The sequence below is a fragment of the Dunckerocampus dactyliophorus genome, chromosome 8 (assembly GCF_027744805.1).
Source record: "Dunckerocampus dactyliophorus isolate RoL2022-P2 chromosome 8, RoL_Ddac_1.1, whole genome shotgun sequence".
Taxonomy (NCBI): domain Eukaryota; kingdom Metazoa; phylum Chordata; class Actinopteri; order Syngnathiformes; family Syngnathidae; genus Dunckerocampus; species Dunckerocampus dactyliophorus.
The window spans coordinates 28,641,724-28,660,310 of record NC_072826.1 but is presented as its reverse complement, the minus strand read 5'-3'; the positions used below and the strand labels follow the sequence as shown (position 1 = coordinate 28,660,310).

General features: G+C 39.4%; 1 protein-coding gene across 1 annotated transcript; it reads right to left on the bottom strand.

Moving 5' to 3' along the window:
* Window positions 1-257: 257 nt before the first annotated feature.
* On the bottom strand, window positions 258-18,084 carry LOC129185942 (uncharacterized protein C6orf132 homolog). The gene is made up of 5 exons (XM_054783640.1): window positions 17,894-18,084; window positions 12,587-12,675; window positions 6,686-6,773; window positions 2,776-4,747; window positions 258-1,069 (listed from the first exon to the last, which is right to left on the bottom strand). The coding sequence occupies exons 1-5, from the start codon at window positions 17,970-17,972 to the stop codon at window positions 973-975; spliced, it is 2,325 nt and encodes a 774-aa protein (XP_054639615.1). The 5' UTR covers window positions 17,973-18,084; the 3' UTR covers window positions 258-972.
* Between the last annotated feature and the right edge of the window lie 503 nt (window positions 18,085-18,587).

Sequence of the window (18,587 nt, the reverse complement as noted above, 5' to 3'; positions counted from 1 at the left end):
GAACTGCAGACTGGCCTGGAAGGACAGCAGCAACGCCGTCTACCAGGAGGGCATGAGCGCACTCTACTTCCTGAGGAAGCGTAGGTCCTTCGATGTGTGCAGCAAGCTGATTCATTCGGAGACGTTTCTAACAGTGAGAGACCGGAGGACACTGGGCAAACTGCTCTCCATCATGGACAACCCCACCCACCCACTCCATCGGACAATGGATGGGGCAGCGGAGCTCTTTTTCCAACAGACTCCTCCAGTTCCGTTCCCACCGTAAACGCTACAGAACTTAATTCATTCCACACGCCATCCAGGTCTACAATACCTCACCTGTCTGTGGAAGATCATTCACCGTCTGTCCTCCCTTGCAAGTGTCAATTTATTCATATTTACTTACCGGATATTTTTTCACACCATTTGTATGTATGCAAATCTTGTTTCTTATATTCTTTTTATTTTATGTTTGGACACCTCTGACCGAGACAGAAGCGAGATATACTAAAACGAAGAGGAAAGCCCACAAGCTGGCACACAAATAACTTGTGATCAAATGAAAATTTATTCATCAGATTGAGCTGTTGGTCAAATGTGCATAGAGGATGAACGTATTAAAATAATACAGCCTTTACATGTATAAAGTGTCTCATGAACTATTGATGAATTTTCATTTGAGTGCACTTAAATGCTAATTAAGAGGCCCTTCAGTATACAAAGTGTAACAGTGAATGATGATTACATGTACAGGGTGTGTAGTTCATTTCAATTGACGCTATTAAATGAAGTATTAGAATTTACATTCATTCATTAAGTGGGTCATGTACAAAGTTACGTGCAAGTGAGTTAATGCTCTGCTTCAAAAGGCCTCATTTACAGTAAATAAATACAAAAGAGAGCACGGTCCAGCCTCTTTCCATCATGTACACATTCCTTCAATGCACATGGATGGAAAATAGACTAGAAACAAATAAAGGAATACCCGTCTCATCAAGATGGTCCTTTTCTGATGAGGGTGATGGGCTGTTTTGTTCCAGGCCTTACTCGATACGTCATGCCGTACTGATGACTTGAATGTGGTCCATTGCTGAAAAGGAGGACATGTGGAACATTAGACGCCATCTCACAAAAGTCACGGCATGCCTCGCATGTACTGGACAGTACGTCACACAATATCTTCCCACGGCACAATTACTATGGAAAGTAAACAGCAGGGGTGTCCAAAGTGCGGCCCAGGGGCCATTTAAGGCCCGTGGCTGTTTCGTTTTTGGGTTTTTTTTGGCCCATGGTACATTCTGAAATTATAATTTCACAAGCAAAAATGGATAAATCTGCAATCATTTTACAAGAGGAAATATGAAGAGAAAAAAGTTGAAATTTAACAAGAAAAAGTAAATTTTATAAAAATGTTGTAATATTGTGAGGAAAAATAATACCACTGTAGTAGCAGAGAGTGGAAATAGTATTTTTTAAAAAGTGTAATTAAACAAATAACAAATAAACAAACAAAAAAACTGTAATATTTGGAAAATGTGATTGTGTAAAAAGTTGTAATGTTATGAGAATAAAGTCTAAATATTATGGGAATAAAGTCATGATTACAAGAAGAAAACTGACAAGAAGAAAGTTGAAATAGAAAATGTACAGAGAGAACAACGAAAATGGGAAAAACTGACTTTTTGAGAATTAAGTCAAAATATGAAAAGAAAAAAAAAGTCAAAATCAAACGTCAACTCATAAAATTAGGAGGAAAAATAACATCATTTTAGAAAGAAAAAGAATATAAGAAGCAAAACAACAAAGTGGTAATTTTGGTCAAATTAGATTGCGGAAAAAGTTGTAATGTTACGAAAATAAAGTCAAAATATTACGGGAATAAAGTTTCATAATGAGGCGAAAGTTTACAAAAATAAAAATAGAAAGGAAATGAAAAAGCTGTAATTTTACAAGAATCAAGTCAGAATATTAAGAGAAAAGTCGCATTTGAACAAGTAAAAAAAGTTGCAAATTTCTGAGAATTAACTTGTAATATGAGGAAAAAATGCCATTTTAGCAGCACAGAGTTGAAAGAAAAAATGTGTTGCTTATTTATTTATTTTAAAAGGTGAGAAACAAAACAACAAAAAGTCATTTTTGGAAAATTAGGTCGCAGAAAAAGTTATAATGTTAGGAGAATAAAATCAAAATATGGGAAAAAAAATATTATAATTACGAGAAGAATATTTACATGAAGAAAGTTGAAAGAGTTAGAAACATTAAAAACAGCAACAGAAGAAATGGGAAAAAAGCTGTAATTTTACACAAATAAAGTCAAAATATTAAAATAAAAAAGTTGTATTCTAATGAGAAAAAAAGTTGCTATTTTACAAGAATAAACTTGTAATATGAGGAAAAATCATGTCATTTTAGTAACATAAGAGTTGAACTATCAAAGAAAAAATAGTTTTGTTTTAAGTAAGAAAACCAAATAAAGCTGTCATTTTTGGAAAATTAGGTCGGGGGGGGGGAAGTTATAATATTAAGGGAAGAAAGTCAAAATATTATGGGAATAAAGGAAAAAGAACATTTATGAGATTATTTATGAAGAAAGTTGAAATATTTGGGAAAAAACCCCAACAGGAACTTGTTAGCATACAGTATGTTAGCATATGTACAGTACATGTTTTGCTTTATAAAATATGAACGTGGCAAAGGTGCATCCTTTCATTGTTCACTATGTGGTCATAAATGCTTGGCAGTGAAGATTGAAAACAAGTCAACAAACAGCAGGTAAAGACGGGGGGCGGGGCTTACCTGTCGGTGTCCTGATATTTTCTAACCACCCTGCCTTGCATCTCCTGCCTGTGTTGTTGTGGTTTTGTTGTTTGGGTGACCTCATGAGAAGCCTTCTTGGCCGGTGGCGCCGTCTTTGGCAACACAGCCACTTTGGTGTTCTCAGAAAGCGGGGCGCCCCAGTCTTCGGTGCTGTCGTCTGCCTCTACCGTTGGAGAAATTTTGTGGTCCATTTCCAGCATCTTTTTTTGCAAGATGCTCACCAGCGTGGCCTGGCTTGGAGACTGAGGGGACGGCAGCTGAGGGGACGGCAGCTGCGCGGGGTCTGCTTTGGGTTTCGTCTGGAGGTGCGTCTTCGGAGTGACGTTGACGTAGATGGGAGGCTGTTTCGGTCCCGGTGCAGGCGGAATGTGGGCCGGTGGAAGAGAGTTTAAATTTGCCTGTCGTGCCTTTATCGGTGGGGGGTCTGGAGGACGAATGGAGGGAGGTGGCTCCGTCATGATGTCCAAGTCATCAAACTCTGGAGGCGGGGGGAGTAACGGCATATCTAACGCTTCCTGCTGCTCTCCAAGTCTGGCAGGTTTAACATTTGTGAGTCGGTCGCTCTCTCCCACTGGTGACGCCGGTTCTGTGAAAGCGTAAGCTGACCCGCTGGACGTCGACTGATTGCCCGTTCGTGCGATGGCCGCCGATTTTGTTCCCTGCGTGGGATGGACAGACGTTGGACTGACTTGGACTTGGTCGTGATGAAAGAGCGAAGAAGTTGAGACGGCTCTTGGAAGGATGGAAGATCCGGGATTGGAATTAGTTTGAACGCTTCGTCTGCGTTGTTTGTACGTCGTAGCGCCGTTTTGGTGGGACGCAAAGCCCTTGAACCTCTCTCTCTCCTTAGCTGCCATTAGCAGAGCCAATGGGGAAGCCGCAGGCCCCTCTTGAGACGCACTGCTTTTACCATCCTTCAGGTTGCGTAGTTTATGATCTAACACAGGACTGAATTTTGGTTTGAGACCAAGTCTGCCTTGGACTTCCTCAGACGTTAACTGAGTTCTGTTCCCAATCAGAAGCTTTCTCGGTACTTGGTATGGCACCTGGAGAGGTGTGATAGCTTCACTGTTTGGTGATACGGTCACTGCATTGGTCTTTGTGGTCACCTCAGGCGTGGGTGACTGTGAGGGTGGCAGACTTTGTGGACGGTCTTTGTGATACGCGACATCTTTGGCTGGCTGAGAAGACGGCATACTTGGTAAATTCTCTTTGTGATACGCAGCATTTTTGGTCTCATGAAGAAGTGGCCCAGAGGGATGCACGCTTTGTGTATTCTCTTTGCGAAACGGCTTGGTTGGTGTCGCCCGGGGGACATTTCCATCCACCTGGACCAACATTGGCGCCGGCTTGGCCGAGCCAGACTCCTCCAGCAGTAACATCTGCTTGGGTTTCACGTCTCGTTCCTCGTAGCCGCTGAGGACTGAGGCGTTGGAAACGTGGTAAAGCTTTGCGGTGTTTTGGGGATTGAAGGTTGACTGTGTGGGGGTCTGCACAGGCCGCGGCGGGGCTGGAGTGTGTGTCGGGGAGTCCAGGTTGGACATAGATGAGAGTCGAATAGGCTTCGGAGGCGGGGTCTTAACGGTCTTCTGTTGTCCTTTGGAAGGGGGCAATGGCGGGGCAAAATTTGGATGTTTGGGGACTTTGGCTGGGGATGGTTTTGAAATGGCCGTGGAGGATGCAGAGCTACTGGAGCCTGTGGACGGGGGCTTTGGCGGGGGGACCAACGGGGGGTTAATGACGCTTTGATTCTTCTCCCCCTTGAGGGGTGCCTTGGGGGCAGGCATCGGAGGCGGCTGAAAGGAGGCAAGTTCTGCAGCGCTGAGGTAACCCAGGAAGTCTGGTGGAGGGAGGATGAATGTCTCTGGTGGCGGGGGAGGGGCCATGGAGGGAGGAGGCGGAACAAATACGTCGTCCTCCACTAAGCTATACGTTAACGGATTTCCATTGGCTATGAAACGAGAGACAGAATGACTGAGATGTTAATTATTGATGAACACAACATCGGTAAGAAATCAATTTAGGTTGTTCACAGTGCTTTTTATGAAAAAATAAATAAAAACTTTAAAAAGTTACTAGACACGGGGCACATAGTCAAACTGCTCCACCACTGCAACCGATGTTTCCTACTGTTAATTATTAGTGATGGGATTCATAGATTGAGAAGGTCAAATAAAAGTAGGAGCATATTTTCTTGTTTTCCAGGATGGAACACTCCCTTTTTGTAAATGTCATCTGGTTGGCGGTGCGGCACATTCAGAGTTTGTTGAGCAACGCACCGGACCAACAAACACCTGCACTGCAGCTATGAATAGATGAATAGTGGCTCTAAGCCAGGGGTGTCCAAAGTGCGGCTCGGGGGCCACATCCACATTCTAAAAATAGAATTTCACAAAAAGAGTTAAGTCAAAATATTAAGAGCCAAGTCATAATTTTACAAAAAATAAACTGGTAAAATTGTGAGGCAAAATAATGTCATTTAAGGAGCCAAAATATTATGAAATACAAACAAAACAACGAATAAAGTGTACATTTTTTGGAAAATTTAGTTTGCAGAAAAAGTTAGAATGTTGCGAAGATAAAGTCAAAATATTTTGGGAATAAAGAGAAGAAAATTGACCAAAAAAACGCTGAAATAGTTGAAACACTAGCAGAAAAAAGATGTAATTTTACAAGACTAAAGTCCAAATATTAAGAGAAAAAAAAAGTTGTAATCTAACGAGAAAAAGTCATCATATTACAAAAATAAACTAGTAATATTACGAGGAAAAATAACATCATTTAAGTACGTTGGAAAAAAAGAAAACCCGTAATAGAGAAAACTAACGTCACAAGAATAATGTCAAAATATTAAGAGAAAAAAGTTGTCATCTAACAAGAAAGTCATCATTTTGCAAGTCAAGTTACAATGTTCCGCGAATAAAGTCAAAATACTTTCGGAATAAAGAATACAAAATTTACAAGATAAAAGTTTAAATAATTGAGATTAAAAACAAAACAAAACAGCAAAAATAGAGAAAACAGTTGTCATTTCGCAAGAATAATGTTGAAATATTACGAGAAAAAAGTTGTAATCCAATGACAAAATTGTAATTTTACAAAAAATAATCTGGTAATAAAATAACATCATTTAAGTAGCATAAAGTTGAAATATTAAAGAAAACAGATGTTATTTTTGTTAAGTCGTAATATGAGAAACAAAACAAATAAAGCTGTAATTTTCAAAAAATTAGGTTGTAGAACAAGTAATAATGTTCTGAGAAAAAAGTCAAAAATATTTTGGGGAAAAAATAAGAAAATTTACAAGAAAAAAAGTAGTTGAGAAATATTTAAAAAAAAAACCCAGCAGAAAAGGAAAACAGACACAATTTTTAGGAGAATAAAGTCAAAATTTTGAGAGGAAAAAAACACAATAGTACAAGAATAAACACGTAATATTAGGGGCAAAAATAATGTTATTTTTTTAATTTTCAAAAAAGTAGGCTGAAGAGAAAGTTATATTATGGCAATAAAGTGAAAATGTTATGAGAATAAAGTAATAATATTGCAAAGAGAAAATTACAATGATTATTTAAGCAGAAAATAATTTTGAAAAATCAGCAAAAATTGGAAAAGAGAGCGAAGTTGGTACTAATAAGTTTTTCACCTTTATGACAGCTGAGACGCAGTATCATATTTTAGCATGGCTACATGTGTTGCTTTACAAAATATCCAAGTGGCAAAGTTGCATCCTTTCATTTATCACTTTGTGGCCCTTGCTGGCAAAAGTTTGGACACCCCTGCTCGAAGCAAAAATGATACGGATAGTTCCCAGCATGAAAGGTCAAATCCTGGGCTATGGGCTATGAAAGAGCACATGCATGAGGGGAGTTAAGCAACAGGCGCTCACCTGCACCATTGATCTTTGGACCGTTGATAGGGGGAAGGACTGGGACTTTGGGCGTTGGAACAGCAAACCCTTGAGAACTCTCAGATGGCTGTGTGTGTGTGTGTGTGTGTGTGTGTGTGAGGAAAAGGGGAGGGGGAAAAAGCAAACATAATTACAATCTCTGGTATAACAAAAGCGCACAAGCCAGTGAACAGCTGTGAGATCTGTGCATTCTGTTCTAAGCGTTTTCTGAAAAGCATGCAAGCCGTCACTGCAGAGTGAACAAACCAGTTCTCAACCACGGCAGGTTGATTGTTATGTAAAACTAAAACGTAGCCCACTGATATACACTCGTGTGAAAAAGTGTTTGCCCCTTCCCGATTTCCTATCTTTTTGCATGTTAGTCACACTTAATGCTTCAGATCACCAAACAAATTTAAATATTAGTCAATGACAACACAACTGAACACAAAATGCAGTTTTTAAATGAACAGATGGCCTGACATTCTCCTTCAGGTTTTTTTTAGGTAGGTAGCAGAATTCATCGTTCCATTTATCACAGCAAGTCTTCCAGGTCCTGAAGCAGCAAAACAGCCCCAGACCATCACACTACCACCACCATATTTTACTGTTGGTATGATGTTACTTTTACGCCAGATATAATGGGACACACACCTTCCAAAAAGTTCAACTTTTGTCTCGTCAGACCACAGAGTATTTTCCCAAAGGTCTTGGGGATCATCAAGATGTTTTCTGGCAAAATTGAGACAAGCCTTAATGTTTTTTTGTTGAGCAGTGGTTTTGGTCTTGGAACTCTGCTATGCAGGCTGTTCTTTTTTAAGGTGGAGTCATGAACACTGACCTTAACTCAGGCAAGTGAGGCCTGCAGTTCTTCAGATGTTGTCAGGTCTTTACTGACCTCTTGGATGAGTCGTTGCTGCGCTCTTGGGGTAACTTTGGCTGGCCGGCCACTCCTGGGACGGTTCACCACTGTTCCATGTTTTCACCATTTGTGGATAATGGCTCTCACTGTGGTTTGCTGGAGTCCCAAAGCTTTAGAAATGGCTTTATAACCTTTTCCACACTGATAGATCTCAATTAATCTCAGTTAAGTTATGTTTTAGCTTTAAATGGAATCAATTTCTTTGATGATCTGAAACATTTAAGTGTGACAATCATGCAAAAAAATAAGAAATCAAGAAAGGGGCCAACACTTTTTCACACCATTGTAAATAACATAGGTAAATAACATGCATGCTTGTTCTGCTCCTCTATCTCCGTTCTACTGTCCTAAAAATAAAAATGACATTTCTGTAATATGTATATGTAACAAAAAGGTTTCCACAACGTACACCAGTGTGCACCTCCCTCGCATGCTTCGCACGCCGTGCAACGCCTGGTGAATCAGAGAAAAGGAAGAGGATCCACCTATGATTGCTCACGGCATTGTCTTGGGTTCCCTGGTAGACAAAACTGACAGGCTGTCACTCACAAACCACAACGTCTGATTGAAAAGATTTGCTCTCATCACACCTCACCAAAAACAAAGATCCTGTTGCCACAATACACAATCCAGCAGGGCTTAACTTGGCACAGGAAATGCTCGATCAATGTACCAGGTCCGCCCCGATGACAGCTTTAGAAGTCCAAAATCACAATCACTTTTTCCACACAGGGCCGTGTAGGTTTTGATTTTTTTTTTCTCCCTTAACAATAAAAAGTTGCATTTTGTGTTCAGTTGTGCTGTCACTGACTGATATTTAAATTGTTTAATCAATGTGAATAAATTAATTAATGTGAATAAATAGGATGAAAATAAAAAAGCATAAAAACTAATTAAATATCAAATGAAAATAAATGAAGATAAGACATTAAAGATCAGTGAATAAGTAATACACACAGCAGTAAAAAACATTGTATAATGCAAAAATAAATGCAGAATATAGCTAGAGCAATAGTTTATTCATGACAAATGATATTTTTGAAAGTGGCACACATGCGTCTGCGGTTTAGACAAATATTGATTGTTTTTGATGTATTTCTTTTCTTTAACACTTTTTTTTTAACACCATGCAAAAAACACAAAAATGTGAATATTTGATTCATTTGCTTAGTCCTTACTTCCTTTGTGTTTAAAGCAACAAAACTAAACCACCACATACTGTAGATATGCAGACAAGACAGATATGGAATGACAATATGTATTATTAGTACGAATGAAGCTTTTCTCCTTACGTTACTCCTTTTTTGTTCATTTTACCATTTTTGCTGTTTTTATTTTATTCTTTTCTTTCTTTTTGTGCATTTTTTTTCTCTTAATATTATGTTGTTATACTCATAATACAGTCGGCCATCGCACTATCGCTGTTCGATTATCACTCCCTCACTATACACTCCTGATCAAAATCTTAAGACCAGTTGAAAAATTGCTAGAATTTGCATTTTGCACATTTGGATCTTAATGAAGTTTTTAGTAGAGCTACAATATGCAAAAACAAGAAGGGGGAGTGAGACAAAAAGCATTTTGAAAAAGTAATTTATTGAAAACAACAATTAAAGTGAAATAGGCTGTTTATCAGCTGATCAAAAGTTTAAGACCATCGCTCAAAAAATAACAAAAAAAAAACAAACAAAAAACAAAAATGTTCTCAGCAGGACTCAGTAATGAGAAGCTCCACCGTTCTTGTTAATCACTTCAAAAAATTGTTTGTGCATGCTTGATGTGTTTCCAGGAGGCTAGTGGGAACAGGAAGCTCCAACTGCTCCGCCGTTTGACGACCCTGCACCACCTGAAGCTCCGGTGTTCCACTGAATGGAAAAGCACCCCAGATCATGATGGACCCCCCTCCACTGTATTCGGTAGAAAACATCTCAGGTGGGATCTCCTTGTCATGCCAGTAACGTTGGAAGTCATCTGGACCGTCAAGGTTACATTTTCTCATCAGAGAATAAAACTTTTTCCACCTTTCAATGTCCCATGTTTGATGCTCCCTGGCAAAGTCTAAACGGGCAGTTTTGTGGCGTTGAAGGAGACGAGGTCTTTGAATTCCTTTTTTGTTTTATAACCCTTTTCCCGCAGATGCTGTCTGATGGTTATTGCGCTGCAATCGGCACCAGTAAGGGCCTTCATGTGGGTGGAAGACCGCCCTGTGTCTTGATGGACAGCCAATCGGATCCTCCGGCTCAGCGCAGGTGTGTTTTTTTTGGGTCTACCACTTGACTTTTTTGTTCCATAATGCTCAGGATCTTTAAAGAAAATGTAGAATGACTGATTTACTGCTCCCAACCTCAGCAGCAATGGCACGCTGCGAGAGGCCTTGCTTATGCAGCTCCACAATCCCACCACATTCAAAAAGAGAAAGCTTCTTAGCTTTAGCCATCAGGGGGGCATGACAGTGTGAATGCCTGACAGAAAATGAACATTTTGAGCAGATTTTGGCTTTTATAGCCTGTGGTCTTAAACTTTTGATGAGCTGATGAACAGCCTATTTCAGTTTAATTGTTGTTTTCAATAAATTACTTTTTCAAAATGCTTTTTGTCTCACTCCCTTCTTGTTTTTGCATATTGTAGTTACTAGCTACTTAAAACCTCATTAAGATCCAAATCTGCAAAATGAAAATTGTAGCAATGTTTCAACTGGCAAGATTTTGATCAGGAGTGTATTAAGTTACTTTATTTTATTTTTTTTTTAGAAATGAATTCAGTAATAAAAGATGGCTGTTTTGTAGTAGAATATGGTCTATTATTAGTCAAAACATATGGAAATACAAGTGATACTGTATGTAGTATTCTGGTCACTTGGCTGCAGTAATAACACAAAACATTGAGACATTACCTTACATTACATTACATTACCTTAACACTGCATGAAGTCATGAAGTGAGCCATGGCATGTCCCACATGATAAGAGTGAAAAAGTTCTCCCATTGAGTGTGGAAGTGGTAAGTTTTTGGATTCTTCGGTTTTGGGGAAATAAATTAAAGGCTAACTGGTTAACTCAGTGCTTCTCAAATAGTTGACTTGGATGCTCGGGGGAGGGGGGGGTGGGGCTGAGAGGCACGGGGGACTTATTGGTGCAGACATGCCAACATGTATGAATTTGTCATACACAGCATGCAGTTTGACTCTTGAATATGCTTGTATGCTTCACTGCTGTCCATTTTGTTGCATTTCTCTAGTTTCAGTTTTGATTTCAGTCTGTAGAGTACAGATAAATAAATAGATATCTGTTTCTCAATAGTATTTCTGTCCCCCAGTGGGGGCATGACAGAAAATAATTGAGAACCACTTGTTAGTTCATTAGCTTGCTAGCTAGTAGCCGTCTCGAGTCCCTGCAGCATAAGAGTTGCCCAATGTGATGTAAACAATAAATAATAGGAGCGTAAAGGTGACTATAGGGGTGTTATTTCATTTCTCCAGGGCTCTAAAAATGTTCAAAAAAACGTATTTGGAAAGTCATAAACAGGTTGTCTATTCTCTAACTACAAAAATATTCCGTTTATTAACATTGAATCGTATAATGCGGAAATTCATTTATCGGGGTCGAGTCTAGAACCGATTAACCGTGATAAACGAGAGATGACTGTATTATCGGAATATTATAACTTTTACCCAACCTAAATTTCTAAAACTGCAATTTTATTCTGTGTTTTCTCTGTTTCTCATAAAATGTTTCTCTTCATATTATGACTTTTTTCTAATATTTTGTCTTTATTCTTGTAAAATTACTGCTTTTTTTCTCCATGTTTGCTGTTTTTTTTTTTTTAGCTTTCTCGTTTAATTGTAGTTTTAGAATGTGCTGAGGGCCAATAATAAAAAAAAACAAAACAGCCGTTGGACGTAAATGCCTGCCGAGCCGCACTTAGGACACCCCCGGTGTAGGGCCTAACCGATTACTCGATGAATAAAAAAAGCTTCAGATTAATCAACTAAGAAAATAATGGTTATTTGCAGCCCGACTTGTATGACAGTTAATGTTTGTGAAAACACTGCAGTACAGTAAAACAACATCTTCAATCATGTGTATGGAGCGTTCACATGTCATTAGAGGCTGACAACACATCAGTATAGGCTCCATAGGTATGCATGCCTGCAACTCAGGTACAAGGGCGTGTCACTGAAGCATGTCCAGTTCGAGTTCACGCGCATGCTTTCTATGCTGCACCAGGACTTGACTTTCATCAGCATGAGTCGTTCCTGCACATGCGCTGCTGGGTGTGCCACGTCCAGCATGCCTGAGACGCAAACACACCCACGCACTGGGGTGTGCCAACCAGAGTGTTTAGGTCTGTGCTATGACGCATCGCTTTTTCACAAAAGCGTTGCGACTTCCACTTGAAGATAAGAAATGATTGGGATGAAGACAGTGCAAACATCAAAATGGAGCAGAACGTACAACTCCTTCACATCACACCGCAACACAAAGCTATGACGTGTGTACACTGGATTGCTTTTAGCATCCTTAATGCACAAAATGTATCTTTCACATTTGTATGTATTCTGCCCTGAATGAAAAAGGTTTGGACACACCTCTGGCCTACACACTCACAGAGTGCAAGCGCAAGGCAATAGCAATGCTTTTCATGTGAGCTTCACATAAGGGAATCCTGTGAAACAAGAAGTACAATGCAGTAATAATAACACTGAGGCAGCTTCTTTTTTTCCCCCTTTACCTCTGTACCAGTCACTGTTCATCATTGTTGTAGTAATTAGCAGCTATCGCACGGCACTTTCGAGAATGCAACAACAGACTGATTTCAGCGTTGGACCTAGTCATTTATCAGGGATTGGTTCATGGACCCCATTTGCATATTTATTCTACCGTACATGTGAGAGACTATAGTGGCACTTGTGCAGGAGGGCATAGCTGACGCCTTCCAAAATCCAGAAGTGTCCAATGAATGTCTGAGTGGCGTACTCACAGTGTAATGCTTGACGGTGGGCCTGGCACGCACACTGGCAGTACCCGACTCAGGAAAGGTCGGTGAGTTCAGCACCAGCTCAACATTATCTGGGAAAGAAAAGCACAGCTTTGTTACACCTTGTGGCAAAATGTGTTCTTGAAATCTTAAAACCGTCAATTGCCGTTACGAAGGGGTGTCGCGAAATTAAAGATTTCTCATTCAGAAAAAAACAAGTCTTGTGACATCAGACCTGGACAATTATTAATTAATTAATTAAAAAAAAAACTTGAAAATCCATCCATCCATCCATTTTCTGTGCCGCTTATCCTAATTAGGGTCACGGGGGTATGCTGGAGCCTATCCCAGCTGACTTCGGGCGACAGGCGGGGTACACCCTGCACTGGTCGCCAGCCAATAGCAGGGCACATATAGACAAACAACCATCAAACTTTATTATTGATGACCTCAATAACAGGCAGGAATAGGGTTCACCTTGGCGCACTTGTTCCGTAGAACAATGGTATGAACAGAGTGAGCCCTTTTGTCAGTCATACAAGTTCTTTGTCTCGGTGGGTGGAGGTAGAGTGCAGAAAAGTGTAACATAGTAGAAATTAAATTTGTTGATTGCCATATTTTATATATTGTCACATATTTCTTAAGATTTTTTTCTTTGTACTTTTCTTAAAGGGTCCCTGACATGATTTATCAACTTTGCTGAAAAATGTCATATATTGTTTGTAATTATGTTCTCCATTGTTTGATTTTTGAAAGGGTACATTTGCAAAACTTACATTTATAATTCATGGCCACAGCTATAACAAACTAGCTCTCGCTGTTCAGTCTCATTTCCGGAAGTGACATCATCAGAGTGACACCTCTTAGAGCAGGGGTAGGGAACCTATGGCTCGGGAGCCAGATGTGGCTCTTTTGATGACTGCATCTGGCTCTCAGACATTTCTTAACACCATAAAATGTGTTTATTTTAATTTGTTTTCCTGACATTTTAAAGTAAAACATTACAGAAACAGAAACATTACAAAATTCAAAATATGCATTGTAATGCATTTTAACCCATCCTTTTTTTTTTCTAGCGCAATGCCAGCTGTCCTTCCCATGTTTTCCGTGTCAGACACCAAAACTTATTATTGGGGTTGTCCCTCCTTTAATCAAACCTTCTTTAATCAAATAGTCAGCTAGCTAATTGTGAAGAGACAACCCTTTTGATGAAAAAGGAAAAGAAAGAAAGATACGGAGTAGGTCACAAAACCATGCAGCACCAGAAGTTGCATTAATGGTAAAAAGTTATTTATTATTGGTTAGCTTCAATATAACAACATTATTACAAAGAATACATTCAGAGACTGATATTCTAAAATTGCTAGTATTCCTTAAATACTGTATACACACATTTGGTTGTATTCGGTGTTAAAAAATATGATATGGCTCTCACGGAAATACATTTTAAAATATGTGGCTTTCATGGCTCTCTTAGCCAAAAAGGTTCCCGACCCCTGTCTTAGAGTAAACAAACGCTTCTCGAGGTAGATCGTCAAATTGGTCCAAAATAGTAGTCATGCCAAAATGTTGTGCCGCTGCTGGATGTTTGTTGCCATAAGTTTGTTTTCTTATCCAAAAGAGGAACGTTTAAGACTTTCTTATCCAAAAGAGGAAGGTTTAAGACAAGAATGAACAAAGCAAGTGCGGATGGACGCCCACCTCGAGTTCTGTTCTTTGCAGTAATCATTTCACTGATGACTGCCATGAAGTAACACCTTTACAAGAAGCATTTGGCTTGAAAGTACAGTATAAAACGCAACTTGGAAAAGGTTGCTAATCTGCCGGTACAAAGGAAAAAAAACAACAAAAAACAACGTCAATGTTGCCACATTTGTTTCTTCTACCAAATTGCTCAAATCGTCGCTATAAATCACTGTAAACAACCTCTGTCTCAAACAGCTGTGTTTGTTTACCAATCGCGTCACTTCCGGAAATGAAACTGAACAGCGAGAGCTAGCCCGTCATTGCTGGCTGGCGCCTTGAACTATAAATGTCATTTTTGCTAATTTACCATTCACTTTAAAAAAATGACCAATGTTGAACAGAATTACAAACAATATATAACATACTTAAGCAAAGTTGATAAATCATGTCAGGGACCCTTTAAAAGTAATGTCAAAATCTTGTCTCGTCTGACGGGTATCACTTGAACAACGTTTATTATTGCATTTTCTTTGAATCCTTGAAATTCAGTCATGCAAAAATACCTACTGCTGTGGCCTGGAAGTATATACAGTCAAACGTCGGTTTTCGTACTCCCCAGTTTTTACTGAAAATTTTCCCCGAAATTTAGCCTCGGTTTTCGTACGCTGTCTCGGTTTTGTACAATAATGCTTTTAACAAACCAGTCCCTTTGATCCAGCCCCCAAACAAATCATCCTACGTGATGCCGACTCACCATCCGTGCATTTTTTATTGAATACGACTGCTAAATAACCCACCATCGGGCCAAAGAAGGTTGTGGGTGACAGCAATTTGATAAGGCAGAGAAACACTACTGAATTCCATCTCGTTGGGATGTGCGGGAAGTCCACATCAACAATAAGTTCCATCCATTTGTCATTCCTTATTTTAATTTAATAATTTTAAATGTCACAAGTAAAAGGATCATTCTTCTCTATAAAATGTATTTTTTTTTTATATTTTTGGGTGTCTGGAGCCGATTAATTGGATTTATGTTATTTCCTGTGGGAAAAAGTGCCTCGGTTTTTGTACATTTCGGTTCCCGTCGGACCTTTTGGAACAAATTAATAACACAAACCAATGTAAAACATGGTATAACTAGATTTTTTTTTTTTGCTAAAACTACCACTTTGCTTCCACACGCCCACACAGTTCAGTTCCAAATGTGAAAATTGTAAATAGTTTGTGGTGTTACATTTGTAAATAAATTGTTATTTTGATGTAAAACAACCCCTTTTGTGTTGTTTATGTTGTGGTATCGTTGTTTAGATATTTGAGCTGTCACAAAAGCAAAAATATTTGTATCAAGGTGAAAGTTGTGCTTGAAATGCATCTTTTCACAAAAAGCTGCTTTTCTCCCTTTTTTAGTCAGGAACTGATATTTTCCTTAAACTTACCTACGTTCTACTGCTGATTACTAAAAAACGGAAAAAGGTAGAAGCAAACTTTTTCCATGTTTATATAGCCATAGAACACTATATTCTATGTGCCTTGAAAGATCTGAACAAAATCTTCTAAAATGGCCGCTACTGAAGGGGTTGTCTTTTGAAAAATGTCTGGGATTGAATGTGTTAAACATCATTTACAGTTTTATGTTTGCAAGGCTGAACAAACGTCAAGGATTGTATTGGAACAATCAGGGAGTCCTGAGTGATGAAAGGGCCGTGTCGCTCCAAAGCACTTAGTCTGCGTGTTGTGTCAACCTTCTAACTTTAACACTTTTCACATCAGGCTCGATGAAAGACAAGCGAGAGCAGCAGCAGCACGGCTCTTTAAGACGCACGGCGCACGCCGTCTCTCAGTCGTGCGGAAAAACATCATCATACTGACTTACAAAAGTGTGGATCGCCGCAATGAAAGCAATGAAGGGGCTGCGGTGCTAAAAGCGGTCCGCCGATTGTTTGTTAATACACGCCTGCCTGATTTTTCATCTTGCAGCTTTGCATGGTGTCACCTACTGTGGTCCATCACCAAAAGCCATACACAAACTGATCTCATGCCAGTGCAGCATTATACGGGCTTATCCATTTTCTGCTAATATCAGTATGGACTGATTTAATGCTTGAAATTAATAAGTGATTGACAGACAGTGATTGCTAAAAATATGGAAAACGTATGTTGTTTAAATAGGACAAACCAAGCTGACAGTTGTGTTAGGCTCTGTTATCTTTGTAGTCCATCCCGGGATGCTGATGTCTTTAATTCATTCAATACCAAAGACGTACATTTTTATAAACCCCAACGCCGGATCCCAACAATGTATTGATACGTCTTTTACAATTTTTTGCTCGCCCGAGAGGCAAAAAAAGCGGTGATGACGCAACTCCACACTAATGGATTTCACTTCAGAGCAATTTTAAGCCATAAAAACGGCCAGAAGGTGGCAGAAGTGCATTTGATAAGAGCTCAGCGGGAGACCATGTGGACAGAAAAAACACACACGACAGGACGGAGGAAGTGAGAGAGGAGTGTAGCGTGCAGAAGGTTACACATTGTAGGGAAATGTTAACGCATGCACACGCTCACGTGCACACATTATTAATTCACTTCCAAATGTGAAAATTGTAAATAGTTCATGGTGTTATACTGTATTTGTAAATAAATTGTTACTTTGATGTAAAACAACCCCTTTTTGTGTTACTTATATTGATGTAGTTGTTTAGATATTTGAGCTGTCAAAAATATTTAGGTCAAAGCTATGCTTGAAATGTATCTTTTCACTAAAAGTTGGTTTTCTGCTCATTACTAAAGTACAGAAAAAGGTAGAAACCACCTTTTGAAGAAACAAACTAACCTGGCCAACTTCTGTTTTGTGTCGTCAACGTGCAGCATTTCTCATATGCGGTTGTTTTTTAGGGGTCTGTGCGTGTGTTTTTGGCATTTCTGGACCTGCATCATTTCATGTGATTGCCACATTTTTCTGTTGCATTTGTTTTATGGTGTTTCAGCAATTCCTATTCTTTTCATGTTTTCTTATATTCTGATTACCCTGTTAAGCTGCATGAGGGACAAAATATTATAACCAGCTCTCGGTATGATGCAATTTCATCCCACTGCAACCCAATCACAAACATATTCAAGAGTCTCTGGAAGCATCAATCAACAATAAGCAGTATTGTGTTTGTTTTGCCATTCCTCTCAATAGATAGTCCAAATACATTCCACATATTAAGTGGTTTGAAGGGTTAAATCAGGGGCGTCCAGACTTTTTCCACCAACCGCCACATAAAGAAAAATCAAAGGACGCAGGAAGCCACTTTGATTTTTTTTAATGTTATAAAAAGGCTAAAAAAAACATTTACATATACTTAACGTCAAAGCTTTGTGTTGTTATTAGTTACGTTATTACATTTCAGCTTTTTTCTTTACATTGTGCCTTTTTCCTCTATTTTTCCCATTTTTGCTGTTTTTAGCGTTTAATTTTATTTCTACAATGTGCCACAGGTCCATAATAAACACCCCTGGGTTAAATATACATTTCCATATGAGGTTTTGTCTACATCGCAGTGGGGCACCCATTAAGTACAAAGTTCGTCCAGTTAGTAATGAATGTAAATACTTTCCCATTCAATGCAACGTACTCACCCAGTTCCCTCATTTTGATGCTGGTGTCGAAGAGGGACTGGTCCTTCCGACCCAAAAAGGCCAGGTGTCCTCTCTTCATCTTTAACGCTCCCACGATCCACTGAGAAGATTACACCGTAGACATTTTTGACAAGACAGGTGGATCCGTCGTGTGACAGCCGCAGAGTCAGACTCCAGTGTATTGGCGCTAACTAGGGAAAGTGGAGAGGAAAATGGCATAAACTCCGCCTCCTGTGCTCATGTTACACTCCCAACAGGTGAGGCTCCAAGCGGCTCGGACATTCCTGCGCTAATCTCTGTGCGGTAATTACACACTTGTGTTTTTTTAATTGTGCTGAAATACAATACGTCGCCATTTTGGCTGCTTCTTCATATGAGATTCAACAGCTGAGCGAACATTAAGAAAACATTATTTTTGTTTGAGCAACGTTTCAACGAGACAATAGATAATCTGAAAAAACGGCAACTTCCCAAATTTGGCTGCCAGAATTCTTCAGTGGTTGAAGGTTGACACACTTAACGCGTCCTTCGTCCGCCATATTTATTTGATTAGGAGAGGTGGGCGGTAGTGATGTGTGGATCCATACTGAAATGTGGAAAAGTCCGATACCAGCTCTCCATTTCCAAATCAAAATATCGATGCTTTGCTACTTCAGTAGTCTGAGGTCACGTTTGTCGTTGAAAGGATGCCCGA